Genomic DNA, 19189 nt, shown 5'->3' on the forward strand with positions numbered 1-19189 from the left:
TTAGTCAAACTCTATTTAAAAGCAAAAATAAACGTGTAACACACGCAACCGTAACGTAAGTGGAGAATCGCGCAACCATCGGGCGCAGTGTGGAGAAGGTTGCGCTTGTCGGTTGTATCGGTTTTTGTTTTCTCGTCGGGGGGTTTTTTTTTTGCTGTGCCCATGTGACACACGTTCGGTTCGCAAAAAGGATCACAAAAAGAATGGCCTGGCTTTGCCTGCCGTGCCGCAGCACCCTCCTACCACCACCTTAACAACTACTTATTCGAGTGCGATGATCTTGGCTACATCTTCATGAAAGATTTCACCTTCTTGACGTAGCGATTGATCAGCGGTTTGGGCGCCTTCTTCGGCCCGCCCGATGCGGACGACGTGACGGAGGAGTGCGTCGACTGGACGTCCTCCTCGTCCGGCAGTTCCGGCGTCCCATCGTCGTCCCTGGGTGATGGGCCCGGTGGACCGCCCTGAAACCGGGGCGTGCTGTCCACCGTGATCGTTTCCTTCTCGCACAGCTGCTCCTGTGATGTTGGGCGGGACAGCTCCGATGCCACTGGCTGCTCCACCTCCTCCGGCGGTACAAACCGTCGGTTTAGGCAGATGTTGCCACCCATCGAACAGGCGACGGGCGGCGGTGTATCGGGCTGTTTGTCCGCAGAAACCGGCTCCAGCAGCGTCTCCATGCTTTGCGTACTGTCGAGGAAGTTACAATCCGGCCCGGCCGCTTGCTCGTCGTCGAACAGATCGTCCATACTGCGCGAGCGCCGGTTTTTGCTCTTGATCGACGACGACTCCGAACCGGCCGAGCTGCCCACTCCTCCTCCTCCTCCTCCTCCGCTGGCCGGCTCCGCAAACAGCTTTCTGATCTGGGACGCCACTTTAATCGGTTCCTCCTGATCCTGCTGGTCCTCGGCGATCGGCGTCTCCCGGCGTCCATCCACTCGATCCTCATCATTCCCTTCGGTTGCTTTCTTCACCCCCGCACCCTCCGTTCCCTCCCGGCACCCGGCCTTGCCACGCTGCAACCGAGCCGTATCGTCCAGCAGCCCATCGTAGCTGTGGCTGCGCAGCTCAATCCTCGGCGGCAGCGGTGGCCGCTGGGACACCACGTTCAACCCGGCCGCCGAACTGCGCCGCAGCTCGGCAGTGGACGGTCGCGCTGTGTGGTGCAGCGGGCGGGGAAGCGAATTCATCCCACCGGGCACTCCGCGGGCCGGTTTGGTGGCGTACCGGGCGGCACCGCGTCCACCACTGCCCCCGGTAGGGCCTTGGCGGGCCGGGCTGGCTGACTTGCGGTAGAGCTGCGCCAGCTGCGAGGAATACGACCGCGGTGGATGGTGCGGGGCGGTCGGGGCGGGCGCACTCGTACCGGGGCCGCTCAGCGAGCCGGTGGAACCGCCGCCCGCCGCACCCGGCCCCGGATGGTGGGCAACCGAAGGGGCATCTAGTCATTCGAGGTTACGGCTGTTCTCCTTGTCGCTGCTCTTGCCGGAATCGTTGCTGTGCATGCGCTGGTAGATGGCGGACGTGGGCGTCGCATCGCCCGGCTGGCGGCTGAGCAGCCGGCTGCCATGGTCCAGCAGTCCGCATCCTCCGCGACCATTCATTTCCGCTCGCATGAACCTGCAAGACCACAAAGCGTTCGATTAGTATAAAGAGCATTGAAAGTATTAAAATGAAATTTGAACCAAAAAAATACATAGGTAAATTAAGAGATGAATTCAAATAACCAAAGAGGTTTAGAATGGGTGTAACAAAACTCCAAAAGTCTTGGCAAAGACTGTGTGTTGGGAGTGAGGAACAAAACACCTCACCGCGAATGAAGTTGTTAATGAACAAAACAAAAGTGAAGTACATGCCAGAGCAGGCTCACCTCGTGTCGAGTTGTTTCCTTACGGTTGTCTCTGTGTGCCTTTGTATGTCTGTTTGTGTGGGTCCATTCCCCCAATGTTCCACACCATTCCATGCACATTCACCTCCGCCCCAAACACGGATTCCCCCTTTGTTTTTTAGCACACGCAACAGGCACTCCAACACATTTAGTTTCAGTTAGGACACATCGCCACACTCCCAGAATCCCCAGCAGACCACAAACAAAACAAGCATAACAGATATGTCCACCCTTTACCCACACGCACACGCAACATGTCCTACTATCACACCGCCACCGTTGAGCAGAAACGAAAAAGCACACTGATGAGAGCTGGCGAGTTTTTGTAGAAAGCCTCTTCCCGTTCCCGTTTGTGCTGAGTTGCTTAATTAGCTGAGATCAAATTTGCGTTTAGGCGTCGGCAGGCAGTACACATACGCATGAGTGATACACGTGTGCGAGCAAGCAAAAACAAACAGCAGCACTCCACAGACAGGCAGGCAGGCGCAGGTTATGTCGTTCCGCGTTTCGGGTCTCGATCAAGTCTCGCAAAGCACATATTTGTCATTATCGCATAATGATCATTATCACGCACATTCGCACACTATACACACACACTCTATCTCTGTCTCTTGCTGCGGTAAGGCTTTTTAGCTAGCTTTATGCGTAGAGTTTGAGCGTTTGTTATGGTTAATGGAATTTCTAAGATACCTGCAGAAACAGGGAAGAAACAACGGAATGCCGCCGAAATGAGAAGAGATACATGGCTAGTGTGGTGAGAAACACTGGAGTGTGGTACTAGTACCGCTACAAATACTACTATTAATTGCAATCTACCAGCAGGACAGGGACCAGAGAGACTGAATGAAGGGTTAGCAGGACGGAAAAATGGACGGACATTTTAAAGCATGCAACAGTTTTAGTCAACCAATCGAGGTGCAGAAGGTGTACAAAGTGATATGTGCGCAGTAGTGGGGAGAGGGGGGGGGGGCAGGAGGAAACAGAACACAAATAACAAAACTTCCTAATAACGTGGTGCGTGCATGGAGTTAAGGGACATGGGACGAACTTTCCAACAGGAACTACCAACAAACATATAGAACAAAAGAGCCCTCAACATACTAGCTTCTTGTGCTGTACTAAAGACTAGCGTGTGCACACACAGGAAGCATGCAGTTCCGGTAAGCCTCATTAGCTGTAAGTCCCTCACCTTTCCACTTTGTCCACACAGGCGTCCTGATAGTCGTGGATCCAGCGTATGCCGTTAAAGTGGCAGACGCCGCGCATATCCTCGGGCAGCTTTTCCGGCTCGGGCCACTGGAAGTTGTCGATGATGGGAATGATGTTACATTCGGAGTTGAGCGCGGCGACGATTTCCTAAAAGATAGCACGGGGATTGTCATTAGTACTGAGATCGCACGGTAAGCAGATTCTTCCAGCACTCACCCGATGTACCCAATCCTTGCAATCGACATCATCGATGCACCGGTTCAGCGCATCCGGTGTCAGCACCAGCAGAAAGTGGCGCGCATGCCGAATGCTCTGCAGCAGATTGTTATCAAACTTGCCCGCCTCCAGCCGCTCCACGTCGATGAACACCGAAAATCCGCGCAGCTCCAGGTGCACCTTCAGCAGGCTCGCCAGCTGCGACCCATTGCTGCGCCGGTAGCTCACAAACACGTCCAGATTCTTCTCCGCACTCTGCTCCGACCGGAACGACGGGATCGACTCGTTCAGCTTAATCACCTGTAGAATACGCGACCGATGGATCGCGTTCGTAATGCCGCACGTCGCCGTCAGCTGATCCTCGTCCAGCGTCCGCAGCGACTCAATGTCCACGCCCGCGTTCAGCATCGTGTACGTGTAGATCGTGTACTCCGGCCCGATGCGGCTCAGGAACGCGTGCAGCCCGTCCGTGTCGCGCGAACTGTAGTCCGCCATCTTCTTCAGATTCTGCAGCTCGCGCAGAAACCGTATCCGCAGAATTCCGTTCTTCATCCCGATGTCGTCGCACAGGTTGTGGTCCTGCATCTGCAGCAGCAGATCCCCGTCCACCTTCGAGTCGTAGAAGCTCTGCTCGTACTCGCCGAACCCGATCTGCTTCACCCACTCGCGCACGTCCTCTGTCGACCAGAGCGGCACCTGCTGGGACAGCTTGTGCGGCACTTCCTCCCCGATCAGCCGCAGCGCTTGGGCCGCAAACTTGGAAGCGATCGCGTTCGGCGAGCTGGCCACCCGGATCAGCGGCTCGATCGCTCCGATCTCCTTGAAGATGTTCGTATTGCCCTGCTCCTTCTTGATGCCCGCCTCCATGCAGAAATGGAACGCGGCCAGGTTGCGCGCCTCCTCGCGCTTCGAGCTCAGCACCGGCACCAGCCGCTGCAGCCAGTGCTTGCTCTGCCCGTGGGCGTGCGCCAGATTCGATTTGGCAAACTCCGACGGGTTGTGCGTCGTCACGAACGGCTCCACGAGATTGAGCGTGCCGGATTTGATCACCTCCGCCTCAATTTCCTTGTTTGCGACCAGCACCACGATCGCCAGACAGGCGTAGTACTTGATGTTTTCGTCGTTGTGGAAAGCGAGCGGGAACAGCCACGACGGAACCTTCCGATTGATCATCGCTTCCTGGTTCTCCGACCCACCGTACAGCGACAGGTTGGCCAACGCACCGGCACAGTGCCGCAGCGTTTCCACGTCGTTCTTACGGCACTCGAACAGCACCGCATCCAGCCCGCCGAGCCGGATCACGTTCGAGCACGTGTCCTCGCTGTGCTTGAACAGATGCTCCAGTATGCCGGTGCCGACGCGCGAATGATCCGTCGCATTGTTGCGCGTGCAGACGCACGCCACATTCACCACCTTGTCCAGCCCGTTCTTCACCACGTGCGTTCGGTTTTCGGTCGTCAGGCACTGCTCCAGCAACCGGGCGGACGAGAACTGCACCTCCGAATCGTTATCCACACAGTTGCGCATCAGTATGTCCAACCCGCCCGTATTGCGCAGCGTATCGCACAGACTGGCACCGAGCTCGTGGCCGTGCGTTGGGACAGCCCACGCCCGCCGAATGATCTCGTTCATGTGATTTAGCAGCGTCGGTGCCTTCTTCAGCTGCTCCGTCTGCTGCAGATTCTGCACATAGTTGGCCAGATGCTTCGAGTACTTCATGATCGTGCTGTCGATCTCCTCGGGCGTGTTTCCCAACCGCTCAAAGTCCTCGAACGAGGGGAAGTCGTCGCCGAGGGCGGCCGACGACGAGGACGACAGTGTGCTCATCTGCGAGGACGAGCTGATCGTGCTCGTGTTCGACATCGTAAAGGTGGACTGGGTCGTGGAGGAGACGTGCTTTTCCTGGTTGAAGATGCCGCTCGCGGACACTGTCTGCTTTTGCTGGGCCTGCGAGATTGCTTTGTTTTCCGCACTGCAAGTTAAAAAATGAAAAGAATTTAGTATAAAAACCAAACAGGGGGGGAGTGAAACACAACCGTTACCTAAAGTGGTCACTGTGTACTTTCCGACTGTGAGCTGCAATGTTGTTTGCCTCTGCCTGCTGAAAGTCTCCCATTTTTAACGACCGGGCTTCCTGTTGAAGAGGTGAGCAGAGAATACACGTTGTGAAAGAGCGTTACAATCAGATAAGCTTATCTATATGAATGTAGCTCGAAGAGAGTAAGAGTAGAGAGTGCAGAGAGTGCAGAGAGTCTGCTCGTATCAGTAAAGTGTTGGTAAGCTTTTTGCGTCGCTAACGGTAGCGTGGCGCCCACACAACACTGCGTTCTAAAGTACCTCACTCACCGCTCACACGTTCTGACACGAGCTATCCCCTTTTATACATATATATCGTAATCATTCGGCAGATAATCAAAACATCGTTAGTCTTCTGCTCGATACAAACAGATTGTGCACCAAAATCCACTCTATCCACAACTAGATAAAATTGGCTAGGAACATTGCTACACCGTTACACGTGACGTGGTGGAAGAGTTGCGTTTCAGGAAGTGCCGTACAGTACTTGAAACCCCGCGCTTCGTTGATTTCCAGTAGCGATAACACGCGGACATTCAACACATCTGAGGGCCTTTAATTAGACTGGTTGTACATGTAACTTTACAGCAGTATGTAGTGTTCAATTGGACAGATAACGTCGTGTGACGAAACTGTACGAACCAGCAGACACTGCTGTGAACAAACTAACGTTGAGATATTCATCCTTTAGTGTGTGATACTCAGAACTGACGGATGAGAATTGAAGGTTCTGATAGATCATTGCAATTTTTGGTCTTAAAACATGAGATTCGCATACAGAGGAGATTCCCATTGCTACTGATATCTCCGGAATGTAATGTGCTGTGTATCCTGGGATATAGACTTCCGAATGCGATACGCTCCAATCACTGTGTAAACCCTTTGATAGGTTCTGGTTAATGTCAAAGCTTTTCAGGTCCGTCTGAAGACAGCCTGAATCCACATGAAGATCAATTCAATCCAACAGGTGCCTAAAACCCTCATAACTAATGCTCCTCATACCAGCAAATTCCAGATCCCAGATCACACAACGCACGATCGCATCTCGATCGCTTCTCAAACATCCAACAAAGTCATATCTTCAATAGAGCTGCCAGTGTGTGTATGTGTGTGTAAACATTTCTCAAAACCAACCCCCACAGCCAAAAACGCCCCGGTAAATAGCTTCAATCGATCAACCAACTAACGTCATAGCGGCTTTTTAACGAGTTGCGGGATGGTTGGAATTTTTCGTTGGAGCAGTGTACGACACGTTGTTCTAAGCTGTTTCAAAGCGAGAAACTGAAATGCGTTACAACAAGCAAATTGTTGGTGCATTTGTTAGGTTTTTTTGGATGTAGAATTCTTTTTCAGTGGGGACAGAACCACACAGACAGACAGCAACACCACCACCACGTCAATACCTGAAGGTAGGTCGTTGGTGGTGTTTTAGTTTTTTGTGCCTATACTTCGTTCGTTTACTTTGTTCATGTGGCACTATTTTTAGTACACAGACGCGCGCGCGTGTTTCAGACATTTGCATAGGTGCGCGGGTGCTAATACTGTTACCGGTGGTGGTGGTGATGTTGGCGGGCAAAGTGAAACTAAAACACACACACGCATGCACGCACGCACACACACGTTGTACTATTACCAGCCGCCCCCTTACCCACACCCGACAGCACCCGGCAATGGAACCGGGAGGCGCTCCATTTTACGCCACGCCGAGACCGAGGTTAATAATGGCAGTAGTATAGAATGTTCTATTTGTGGACGCGCGTCCATCCATTTCGGGGTTTTCTATTTCCGAAACTCGCCCATTGTTTACCGACGGTCAAGGACGTACGCGGGACTGCGCCCGCGTGCCCGCTCCCCGCTCACCTCTCCTGCACGTACCGAGGGCGCGACACGGACATGGTCTCACCTGGGCAACGCTTTCGATCGGAATTTCGAACGTCGTCCGCACGCTACCGGCCGGACTGCCGAGCGGGCTTTCGACGATCGTGACGCGCGGGCTGCTGCAGTGCGGGCTGGCCACGTTCAGCTGAATGCCGTTCCGGTGCGAATGGACCGGACTGCCGGATTTGCTGCTGTTGCTGCTGCTCCCCTGATTGCTGGCCATGTTCGGCCCCAGCGGGGAAGGCGAAGATCCCGGCTGGCTCGGCGGCGGCGGTGACAGTGGGAACTCCACGATCGGGCTGGGCGTCCGGTTCGGCACAAAGTCGGATTGGCCGGTCGAGCGGAAGATACCCTTCCGGACGGGCCACGGTGCCTGGTTGCACATTGTTGCACGGCGGTGGTTTGTGTTGGTTTCGATTCGATTACTTATTTGATCGATCGTTCGTTCGCTCGTTTTCGATCGCCGATTTCGCATGCACTAACGAGGGTAAGAGTGTTACACAACACGCGAGCACACACACGCACACACACTATTGCGAATACGCCAAGGGTCTCACTGTGCTGTGCGGTTTGGGAGGGTGGAAATTTCATTCATAAAAGAAAGAAACTATCCTCTCCCGTAGTTCCGCGCTCACTAGATTGTCGATATTGGAATCACACACCGATTGGAGCTGCCGATCCAAATCGATCAAAGTCTCCGTGGCGGGCCAGGAACGCACCAGAACTTTACGCGAAAAAAAAAGTTGGTTCGTTTCGTTTCGTTTCTTTACTTTGCCGTATTGCTCTCTGCTTGCGTCGTTACGCCCGTTCGTTTCGTTTCGAGAACTGCTCGCCGAGTGAGGGCCACAGCACGCGCGCGCTCGTCGCCGTGGATCGTTCGGTCGTTTGTCCGCTCGCCGACTGACGACTGGTCGCGTTGGATGATCGCGCTGAATTAGGAAGGCGCAGGAACAAATCGAGCAAGGGCTGACGGCGCTCTACCACCACTACGTTACCAACAACAAGAGCGCACGAGCGCATACACACAGGGAAAATCGGATCCCCACGGTCCGTTCACGCAAACACGCACGTTCGTCGCTGTGTTTGTGTGTGTGTGTGTGGATTTTCCGCGAAAAACTAAATTCGCGCAACGACGCCAAATGCCGTTCGTGTGCGGGCTTTTCGTGTTGTAAACACTGGCGGTGGTTTACAGTGGACGTGGGGGGAGGGGGCAGCATTTTATTAGGTTCATCTGCCCTTTTTTCACACCCCTTACTCCCCCCCCCCCCCCGGCAGAACTGTCGATTGACGTCTGTGACATAAATCAGGCATTGCGGGGCGGTGGGGGTTAGAAATATCGGACGATCATCAACCGCTGCCGGTTTTGGGGGTGCGCGCGCTCGGTTTTAATCGATCCGCGATCATAAATGCGCGTTTTGGTGTTTGGATCACGCCCCGACGTACGTCACGCGCCGGTACGATCAAAAGCCGGTCCATGGACGATCATGCATCATTGTGGTTGTGAGGGGGGGGGGGAATGAGGGAAGCAGCGGGCGCAGATTGCAACGGCGTTTGATGCGTGCTCGAGAGTACACGCAAGCTATGGCGAATGGTTGGGCTGGAGCTGACTGGACATAAATAACTTTCAAGAAGTTGTGCGAAGTATTGTCCGTACGTGTTCCAGCCGGAGGAACTGAAACAGGAAGCGTTCCTCCATAAGATAGAAGGGGAGAAGATAGATATACAGTCAGTATGTTCTTAAAACTAAAATTTTATGAGTTTCACAACTTGTCAAGCAAATATGGTTCAGGTCTCATACAAAAGATACACAAATATAACAAAATTACAGCTCAATGCGTTAACTTGTCACCAAGAATTCACCGTGTATATCCAAATGTTTGAATACGGTTTAATTAGATCGATTTATCGTCCTCCAAAGACCCGAGTTATCGTGTTTTCGTCCTCCGAGACAAATATGCCTAGACTTTCTCAATTGCCTGAAAAGCACAACTGTTTGTATAGGATTTGTTAAGCATTTGATTACTTTTATGTACAAAATGATGCCCAAAACATCATTGAAATGTCACAAAGTTCTCTAATTTATCATATTTTCAAACATTTAGAAAAATCCTGCTCAATGTTTGGATGCCAAATTGGAGCTGTTAGGTACAACAGACGCCTCTTCGATGGTATAGAAAACCAAGGATTGTTCGCTGTCAATCATCGGGACAGCGACGAGTTTGGCATGAAGTTACGAGATACGGCACTGCACAAACGAAGCTGTAAACTAAATCGACAAGAACATAAGACAAGGTATGCATTTAAGCAGACTTCTTACAACTTGTTGGCAAAATTAACAACAATTAAACTGTTTCCACAACACTCCGTAGAAAAGGATTTTCAGGACGTGAATTGAAGGAGCTTACAATTAGCTTACACTTCCATATGGATTATCTTCTTGTCTAATATTTGAAGCAAAATCACCAAATACCGAGTGTAGATTTCCCTTGTTAAGGGCATGTGCACTGGTACGACCTTTGTGTCCTTTCAATATTCCATATTGATTTGTTATTCACTTCTGTTAGCCCTCTTGAATGTCACAAAGGACCTAACCAGCTCAGTCCCACCTCTAACCAGCTTAATTATCACAAAACAAAACGTTTCCCACCCTCTCCCTCGAGAGAGAGAGACTTCACACTAACACCCACAGAACGAACGGACAAAGTAGTTGGCAGTACTAAAATCATATTTCTTTATGACACGTTACGGACACGCCACTCCATGAAGGTCACACGTGGCATGTTGGTTTGCCAAAGTAAAATTCACTTCAACCCAAAAGTGCGCACACGAAAACACACGAAAACCGTACCCCCTTTATTGATGAGTGATGAGTGAAAACACGGAACCCCGTGCATACATTCCGGCACGAACCAGCCAGCCATGGCAGGGAAACAACCGCAGCCGTCAGGTCGCTTGGAAAGGAAAATCGATACAGCAACGAATGTGCAACTAGTCTTAACTAGTCGAAGAAACGGGACAAACACTTGTTTGTTGTTTGTACGTACCGTGATGCTAGTGCGATGGTTCAATACGCCCACCGTCGCCCAATACGGCCGACTGATTAGCACACTACCGCGGCGGTTGTTTTCCCCCCGTTGCACCAATGCGCTTTAGATGGGTTTAGCAAACCGATGCGAATTACGTAACGTGTCACAAACATCCCTAAGCACATATGCCAGCCGTGACGGGAGGCGATAGAGATAAGGCGCAACAACACAGACCGACACAGCTCACATTCCTTCACTGTCGCTGCACTGTCACGCTGAAAAATGGTATGCACAAACTCACACAAAGAGGCAAAAGGTCTGCGAACTCGTGTCCTTGCACTGGATTGAAGGATTAACTGCCACTGTGCACACTACATCCTTCTGCAAAGGGCACCCGAACACTACTAATCGCTCGTACAAACGCGCCCAACGCGAGCGTTGGCAAGCAAGCGGAGCCTCGAGCAGGGAAATGCGCATGTCCTGGATTGGTTTGCCGTCTGGTTGACATTGACAAGCCTGTGTAGCTGGTCACAACAAATCAGTATGTGCAGCCGAACAGAAAATGACCTACCCAACACACTAACCACCTGCATCAGCCAAAAGCAAAGAGCAAGCGTGCCAAAGAGCTTCTGTACTAAAATTGTACTAAAAACGACCTTCGTTCGCAGTTTCGCTTTATTAGGAAAGGATCGATGCAAAAAAAAAGGCTGATGACTCATCGAGTATCACACACACACACATACGCTGCAAAGCACAATAAGAGCACATTTTGGCAAGGGGGTGTGTAAGTGTGCTGATTCACCCCAGCCGGGAAGCAACTCTCTCCTTCGAGGAACCTTGATTATCGCAACTGACCGACAAAGTTCCGCTCGCGCGCGGTCATAAATCACGGCCCCGTTGATGTGTTCCCGTCGTGGCCGGACGCTATCATGTTTCGCTTGATGTGCTAGTAGCTCCCGTGCACCTACCTTCAGTATTGCACCCTTCTCCTCCGCGGTTACACCGTCCACCTCCATCCGGCTGCTCGTGGCGGCGAGGGCGGCCTGCTCCTGGTACTGCAGGTCGCCCGCCTGCAGCTTCTTCGATTCGGCCGAGTTGATAGTGGCCTGCTCGCTGCTGAACCCGTCCGTCGTTACCTTCGTCTTCGACTCGGACGTCATTTTCTTCTGCTCGAACTTGACCGTATCGACGGTCGTGCCGGCGGCGGCGCACCCGTTCATCAGGGCCTGATGGTGGTGATTGGTACCGTTCGGGACGAGGATGCTGCCGCTGGCCCCACCATTCGCACCGAGCGGCTTCAGTGACGAGGCCATGCCGGAGAGGTGATCGTCATCGGTTTCGGAGTCGGGAAACGTTACCAGCGGATCGGCTCCCTGAGGATCGTCCAGACTGTCCATCGAGGAGCGGAGCCTGAAAGTGGGGGAAAGTGAATGAATTAGCTTAGGATTTGGCTCTTCTTCTACTGAGGCGAGTGCATTCGTTACCTTGACTTGATATCGTTGATTTTGGACGACATCTTGCGATGGTTCGAAAGGGCGGAAGATTTAATGGACGAGGTCGACGTCGTAGTCGATAGATTCTGGGATGTGCTGCTGCTGCTGGTGCTATGACCCATCATGTTTTTCATCTCGGCGATGGAGTTTTGCATCTCGCCCAGGCCCTGCTTGACGGCGGCCGCCGACGTTGTGCTGCTAGAGGAGGAGGACGACGTTAGGGACGACATACGCTGCGTGGAGGAGGAACTCTTCTCCACATGCTTCGTCGTGGTGCTGGAGGTGGACGACGACAGCTTGGAGCTTTTGCTGCTGCTGCTGCTCCTGCTGCTGCTGTTGAGTAACTGTTGGGAGCAGGAGAAACAGGACGAAAGGAATTAATTAATCAGTCAATGTGCCATAAACAAATCACTCCACAAATAATCTACTATCAGCGGTTGCCTGATTCGCATGTACAGGACAGGTTGTAATGCAAATCAAAATCTCCTTCCCTTCAACGCGTGTGAAAAGCGATAACAGTGAGGTGTGGGGCTATTATTATCATCGCCAGTAATTGATAGTATCGCGCACTCATAATGAATGAGTGAGCACAGCAGCACGCCCTACTGGAATTCTGGGTGACTCCACTATCAGACAAGCCGTGTCAACTGGTGACACTACACAAGTGAATGGGTGGGAGACGACGGCACGACGGTTTGCAAACGGTGCTAATTTTAACGACCGGCGATGAGTAATGTCCACCGGAAGTTGTACTTTTGTTTACATCCCTTGTCACCCCAGCGGTGGGCGTAGGTGAGTGTAACACCTCAGCGCGGTGCTCTTATCAGCAATAAAATAGTTACAAGATATGTCTGTACCATGTACCATTGAAGCGCTTGGGAGGTGCTTCGGGAATGCAATCGAGTGCAGTCGAGGATCTATTGAAAAAGACGCTCAAGATAACAAGCATGAATGGAGGGAGTTGGATTCACCCGGGAACGCTTGTTACTGTTGACACATTGGTCTGGTTTTTGGAAGAGGGCGTGAACTGCGAACGATCACGTTTTGTAAGTAATTAACCCAATAAGCACGTCTTTAAAGATCACGTTCCTTTTTTCCAACACATGTGCGCTCGTCGTTAGCACGTTTCGGGTGTGTTTGTGAGCATGAGCCTAAATCGATCTCGATCTTGCGACACGTAGCAAACCAATTGGAGATCATAATTGAGAATTAATGCGTTTGGAATAGTAATGTCCAAAAAGGGAATTCAACCGTGCCACACGATTTCACAACCCATTTACGATTAACCATCATCGGAAGCGCACACAGGCACACCATGTTGTGATAACCTTGGCGATTTCTCGGAACTAACTTTTACTTGGGCATTGTTCCAAAATTGTTCCCCTTTTTGCCTGCTCAACACACCCACCCATCCGCCCACCCACCACCCGCGCACACAAAAGATGGCAAATGCTTAGAAATATTATTAACGATCTTCACCAACGACCAACACACCACCCCACGCCATTACTCCCCATTATCCTCTTCCACCGTTTGCACGCCGTTTTTTGGTCTAAAGAGCACGAACCCGAAGAGGACAGTTGAGGTGGGAAATTATTTTTAACTTCTACCAGCTTTCTCAGCAGTACTGGCGCAGAGTAAGACCGCCGGTGAGCCAACTGGCAATCCCCAAAACACACACGATCACCCACCCCACACAGCACCGTTAGATAGTGTTGATTTTTCGCGATGACGTTGTCACACACCTGTAAATGGACGGACGCTCACGGGTTCACAGCAGGCAACGGGGATTACGCTGTGCCGGGAATGGCACTTATTTACTCTCCGGCCCCGGTGTACACACAAGCCCACTAACAGCAGCACCTTCACCTACAAGAAGCTTCACGTTCTGTGGCTGTTTTCGTGCACGGTTTGCTCACTTCACTCGTTCCAAAACTTGCACCAAATAGATCTCGTTTCTCGCGAGGCAAGTGATGGTTTCGATCGTTTTATTTTCCTTATTTGTTTAAAAGTTTTGCGTTCGAAATTGTCACTTTTCGTAGATTCTTTTTTTTGTTGCTTTTTTTGCGTTATGAGGGTGTTGGAGTTTGAATTTCTCCGACTCTTTCAACGCTTCTCGTTCGCTTGTTCGCTGCAAACAGCACCGGGGGATAAGACGCTGCTGCGACTGCTGGTTATTGGTTTAGAAGTTCGAAATCCGGTTCGTTTCGTTTTGTTTTTTTTTTCTTTCTTCGGTCTGATACTTTTCGCTCGATCGCTCGTCCGCGACAAGTTCGTGCTGATCGTTCGTTCGTTCTGGCGGTACTGCAGAGAGCGCACACGGTGTCGCGAACCCACTCGTGCCGGTTTCAAAAAGCGTTCGTCGATGTTGTCGTGTTCGGGCAGGGAGTGGGAGGGGGGAAGGAGGGGAGGGTTGTTGAATGTATCTTTATTTGCACACCGCAACCGCGAATTCGCACACTGTCAACGTTTCACGCGGAACGACGCCCGGTAACCGTTACCAAAACATTCTCAAATCGTATCGGATTCGGATGGGGTATGGCTGTGGGTTTATGAGACAAGTTTTCCAATCAGATTTGTGTGCGGTGTGGTTTTTTAATCCTGTTGAGATCACTGCGTCTCACAAATTCCAACAGATTGTAGAAGGAAATAAAACTGAAATTTGGAAGTACAGCAAAAACTGTCCCAACATTTCTTCCAACCCAACAGACTACGGGCAATGCTTTTTTTTGGCATCAAACAACTCTCTCACTTGGATTCCGAGCCTGTCTTCGTGTGTGACAAGCATTCTCCACCATCCACATACGAAGAGGATCGGGAGAAGAAACACTCACGCGGAAGGTGCTTGATGGCCCTGTCTGTTTTGTCGACGACATCGGGGTATGGGAGGTGAGGAGGTTAAAGAATCGGCAAACACCACCCGACACACACACACGCACAACAAAAGCAACGGTAGGTAGAGCAGCTGTTTCTGCGAAAATAGATCGCGACCTGCACGCGACAGTTCGTTGAAATACCTATTTCTCTCTCCCAACCTTGCTTCAGACTCTTCGCAACAAGCTACGATCGTTAATGTTGACAAATGGTACGTCGGTAACGTCAGGAGGTGTTTCCTGTTGCATCCAAGATGAAACAAGGTACAGGCCGTGTCAGAGCCAGTTAGCGTTGGCCGGGTTTTCTACCCCCGTTCTCCCCTCGTTTGGATTATGTCAGCTTCAATTTTGCTGGTAAATTGTGGCGCCTTGGCAGCTTGGTGAAGAGTTCTGTAGAAATGGACATTGCGTTAGCAGATTTTCCTGTGAAACTTACCTCAACCTTGCTACTAGAGAAATGATGGCGCACTTTCGAATTTCAAGAACCAGCCAACCAACCAACCAGGTTGAAGATCAGAAGACTAAGTGAAGTGTTTTTGGAAACGATTCTGCAGAAATACCCAGGCGATTGTGCGATTTATACCTCCAACCAATCCTCTGTCAACTAGCGTGTTTCAGTTTCTTGATGTCTCAGCCATTCTTTCTCAACACCTCCAAAATTGCTTTACAATAAGACACCCTGATTGGTTCCAATAGGCTACAAAATACCAATGCTTTGTGTGACGGAGAATCCATCAACAAACCTTTCTTGTGTCATTCATCACACCGAAAAGATCATCTGTGATGGGTGATGAAAGGATTGGACTCAAGTTGTCAGAGACCTTGAAGTGCATACCCGACGAGAGATTTAAACTTCCCGCATCTTCTTTTGTTATGAAGTTAAGAACACACAACAATGTAGCTTTGATTCTGTATTAACCCAGGACACCTGATAACCCAATCAAATGGTCATTCACCTAAATTAGAACGGCTAGACCGGCCACAATCCAACTCCCACTATCAATGAATCAACGTTTCAACGAGCTCTCGTTAGACTCTGTATTGCGTAACTGTCTCCACTATCACAAAGGGGGCAATTAACGGCGTCACGTAATGTCATTGTGGATGGCGTTCTGTGAAAAATGGAACCCATTTTCTCTTGCCCGTTGTATCACGCCGGCCAGTCACATGATCGTTTTTGGCGCGAGCAGAAGGATGAATCAGCTGTTGAGAGTGGAAAGTGAGGAACCCAGCACCACGGGGTGGGTACACTTGAAGTTCTTGCTAATAGATACACACAAGGGCCGTCAGGGGAATGTCGTGGGTAAGGGACGCACTGAAGTGGAAGTTCAGTGTGTTGATGCCGATTTTTTTGTTGTTGTATACCACGATCTGAATGGGCCAGTTGCAAGTGCGAACCGAGACCATGATTAAGCAGACGAGACGCGACAAACGCTACAGCCGCCAGTCTCACCGCCAGACAGACATTGAACAATTTATGGCGTTTGGCGCGAGGTTCACGAAGAAGACATCAACGTGCCTGAATCATCACGAAACGCACGCATTTGGCACGGGTTTCGTCTGCGGATGTGCCTGATTTAGAGGTCAATCAAAGAGCGCTTAATCGCTGCTGTGCGTTTTTCGTTGTATCCTTTCTAACGTCCACCCTTCTCCGCTTCATCGACATAGGATAAATGAGTCAAGTAAATGTGTCGCTTACCTCCTGCGATGTGGTCATCGAGCTGGTAGAGGTTGCGTTGCCCAGTGATCCGGATGTGGTGGACGCAGCCAGCGGCCCACCATTCGTGTTGGCGAACAAATTGTGCCGGCTCGGGAGTGTGGGCGAACCAGTGTCGGCTATATCGGACATCTACAATGGAGCAAAAGAGACAGAGGGAGAGAAAGAGAGATACAGGAATTAGTACAGGTAAGCAAAAGGGATTATAATTCGTTACGACGTAAATTAAATGCGTTTTTTTTGTATGTTAGTCAAACATTATCGAAGAGTAGTATGGGATGGGAAGAATGGGATTATAAAAATGATCTTTGAATGTCGAGTTTTGCATTATGAAGGGTTAATATGGAGAAGTAGATGAATGATGCCAGCCCATCAGTGGCCGTAATGACACAAGACATTTAGTGCTATGCAAATGCAGCAGCAGCGAGAACGAACGGGGTTCGGGCTGCAATGAGGCGGAAATGTGTGTATTTAAATGTTAAGCACAAAACAACACAAGAAACACTACTGCGCCATCATTCCAAATACGTCAATGAACATGATTTTGGAATCAGTGAGCTCCGGGGTTTGTTTAGTTGAAGCTAATGGATGCACAGTTAAGTCACACAGAAGTGAACCTCGGAGGGAGCTGGTGCTTAGAGAGTGATTGATCTTCGGTTACTGGAAGACGGCACAAAAATTAGCAGCAAATTAACCACTGCGAATTATTTGTTCTAAAAAAGCGTCTGGGTTTTGAGAACAAAAGCTTAGCAAACCTTTATTTATAACTTGTATACGTATTATTAGATTTGTAGTATTTTTTAGTATCAGTAGTAGTGTAGAAGTTGTTGTTGTTGTTGTTAATAGAGAAGCAATTATTGTTGGACTAGGACATCTCTCCGCAACAAAGACATCCCTGATGCCTTTGTAAAGCCTTGTGTCATACAGTTTTGCACCTGAAGATCACGATAGATCACCGCAGGCTGCTATTTTGTCAGTGGCAACAGGGATAGAGTCCCTCAGCAAATGCCATAGACATCCTGGACCCAAAGGCTTATCAGGAACAGTGCTAAATATTGTTTCGCCGTATGCCCTTATAACTTCTCCTGTCAAATGAGTTGCAAAAAATGGCATCAATCTCGTCAGGATCACACACATGTTTTGCAGTCGTTTAGATGGCAATATTTCCCTTTTTAAATGGCAGTTTGCTGTCATTAAGCTACACATCTCTCAACAAACCACACTCAACTTTGCCTTATCTGAACTAGAAGTAGAGCTATGTACATGTCAGTCTTGATCGGTGGATCAGCTACTGGGGCTGGAGCATTTAGCTGAACGTTTGCTTAATGAGTAATGAGTTCGCACGCCCGAGCGAGACGCCGTAGGAAGCCTTCCCAATGTCCCCCGTGTGTTAACCGCCGACACCGACGGGGGTGTCGTCGTCGTTGTTTACCAGAAGCCATCTTCTACCACACTTGCCACTCGCCACCTCGGAACCAAAGAATGTACTAAGTAAACAGAAACAGTTTGGAATGCAAATGGCACCGAGTGGGGCTGACACGAACAATGCTGGCCCTTTGTTGGTGGAAACTGAGCCACATGGGCCACACTAGTGCGAAGTGAATGAGGTGTGCATGGATGAGGTTTACGTCAATGGTGTAGCGGTATGGGCATGAAGTGACAGAATGTAGAAAGAGAGAGAGAGAGAGAAAGGAAGGGGTTGTATGCTGTGGCCAGAAAGCATCTTAGCAGCAAACACACTCACATTGGCGCAAAATTAGCGATCCATCGACCAACGGACGTACACACAGAATGCTGTTAGTTCACAAGTTCATAGCGATGTTCGCAAACACACAACCAAACACTTTTGTAAGAAAAGTAGTGTAATATTGCAATAAATAGAGACAGAGAAAGAGAGTGAGAGAGTGAAAGAAAGAGGGAAGAACAAACCGATTAAAGACAGGCAGACATATACGCAGACACATTTACACGCAAAACACACACGCAAAACAACACAGCAGAGTAGCAGCAAAGTAGAACAAAAACAACACGGGGAAAATAACACAGAAACAGGCAAACAAATGTAGCAAACAGCAGGAGGAAAATATTTAAGAATGTTTTTCACTGATTGGTTGTGGCGAGTAAGAGTAAGAGGGTTAATAAGGTAACACACGAACCGATTTGAAAAAATTCTTTCGAGCACTTTCTAACGAGTTTCTGTTCATCTTCGAACCAGCGAGGCCCTTATTAGCTTCACACTGTTCGCGGGCACTAACGTTTGTTTTGCTCTTTTTTGTTTGTTTAATTCAAATCACTCGCGCAAAACAAAAACCAAAAACGCAGAGACACACGCGATTTGAGCTGAGCAATCGAACACAAAACTTGCAGTTTAATTCACTTCAAATTCACAAAAAAAAGATACAATTGCGTGATTAGTGGTTCTCGGTCAAGGGGTTTGAGGATATTATTACACAAACAGGCACACACTCGCGCACAAATAAAGCGCTTTTACATCCGTGAACCGTGTGATTGGCAATCGTTTTGCATCCAGTAACGCTTCTCGAAAAGGGAAAATCATCAACAATTAGTCTGTTTCTTGTTTGGGACGATGAATTCACGCCACTCGCCACCCAAAACCTTCCCATCTTCTCGCCTCTCGTAAGATAAGAACGACTGTTTGAAGGCCTGTGGGCTCTGCCGTGTGAGTGCGCGGAATGTGTCCGCCTCCAGCTCCATGAAATTCCACCCGCGGCGGCTATCTCGCCCAATCATCTTTCAATTACACGCCATTACGAAGCGTTTAAATGCTTTTCGGGACATTCAATCAACGGGGG

General features: G+C 50.0%; 1 protein-coding gene across 12 annotated transcripts in view; it reads right to left on the reverse strand.

Annotated features, from left to right (window-relative positions):
* Positions 1-1443: 1443 nt before the first annotated feature.
* The window catches only part of LOC121591488 (NAD(+) hydrolase sarm1-like), a 38332-nt gene continuing 20586 nt past the window's right edge, over positions 1444-19189 (reverse strand). For 9 of the 12 annotated variants that reach the window (XM_041912034.1, XM_041912035.1, XM_041912041.1 and 6 more), the window contains 7 exons: positions 16359-16508; positions 11778-12130; positions 11262-11703; positions 5356-5447; positions 3314-5285; positions 3078-3244; positions 1444-1620 (listed from right to left, as the gene is read on the reverse strand). In XM_041912034.1, the coding sequence (XP_041767968.1) occupies positions 1446-1620; positions 3078-3244; positions 3314-5285; positions 5356-5447; positions 11262-11703; positions 11778-12130; positions 16359-16508 (3351 nt within the window). In that variant the 3' untranslated portion in view covers positions 1444-1445. Of the gene's footprint in view, positions 1621-1870; positions 2579-3077; positions 3245-3313; positions 5286-5355; positions 5448-11261; positions 11704-11777; positions 12131-16358; positions 16509-18120; positions 18220-18532; positions 18753-19189 lie in introns of all 12 variants that reach the window. The other 3 variants (XM_041912038.1, XM_041912040.1, XR_006004543.1) reach the window with 3 other exon arrangements.

The sequence above is a fragment of the Anopheles merus genome, chromosome 2L, assembly GCF_017562075.2.
Source record: "Anopheles merus strain MAF chromosome 2L, AmerM5.1, whole genome shotgun sequence".
Classification (NCBI taxonomy): domain Eukaryota; kingdom Metazoa; phylum Arthropoda; class Insecta; order Diptera; family Culicidae; genus Anopheles; species Anopheles merus.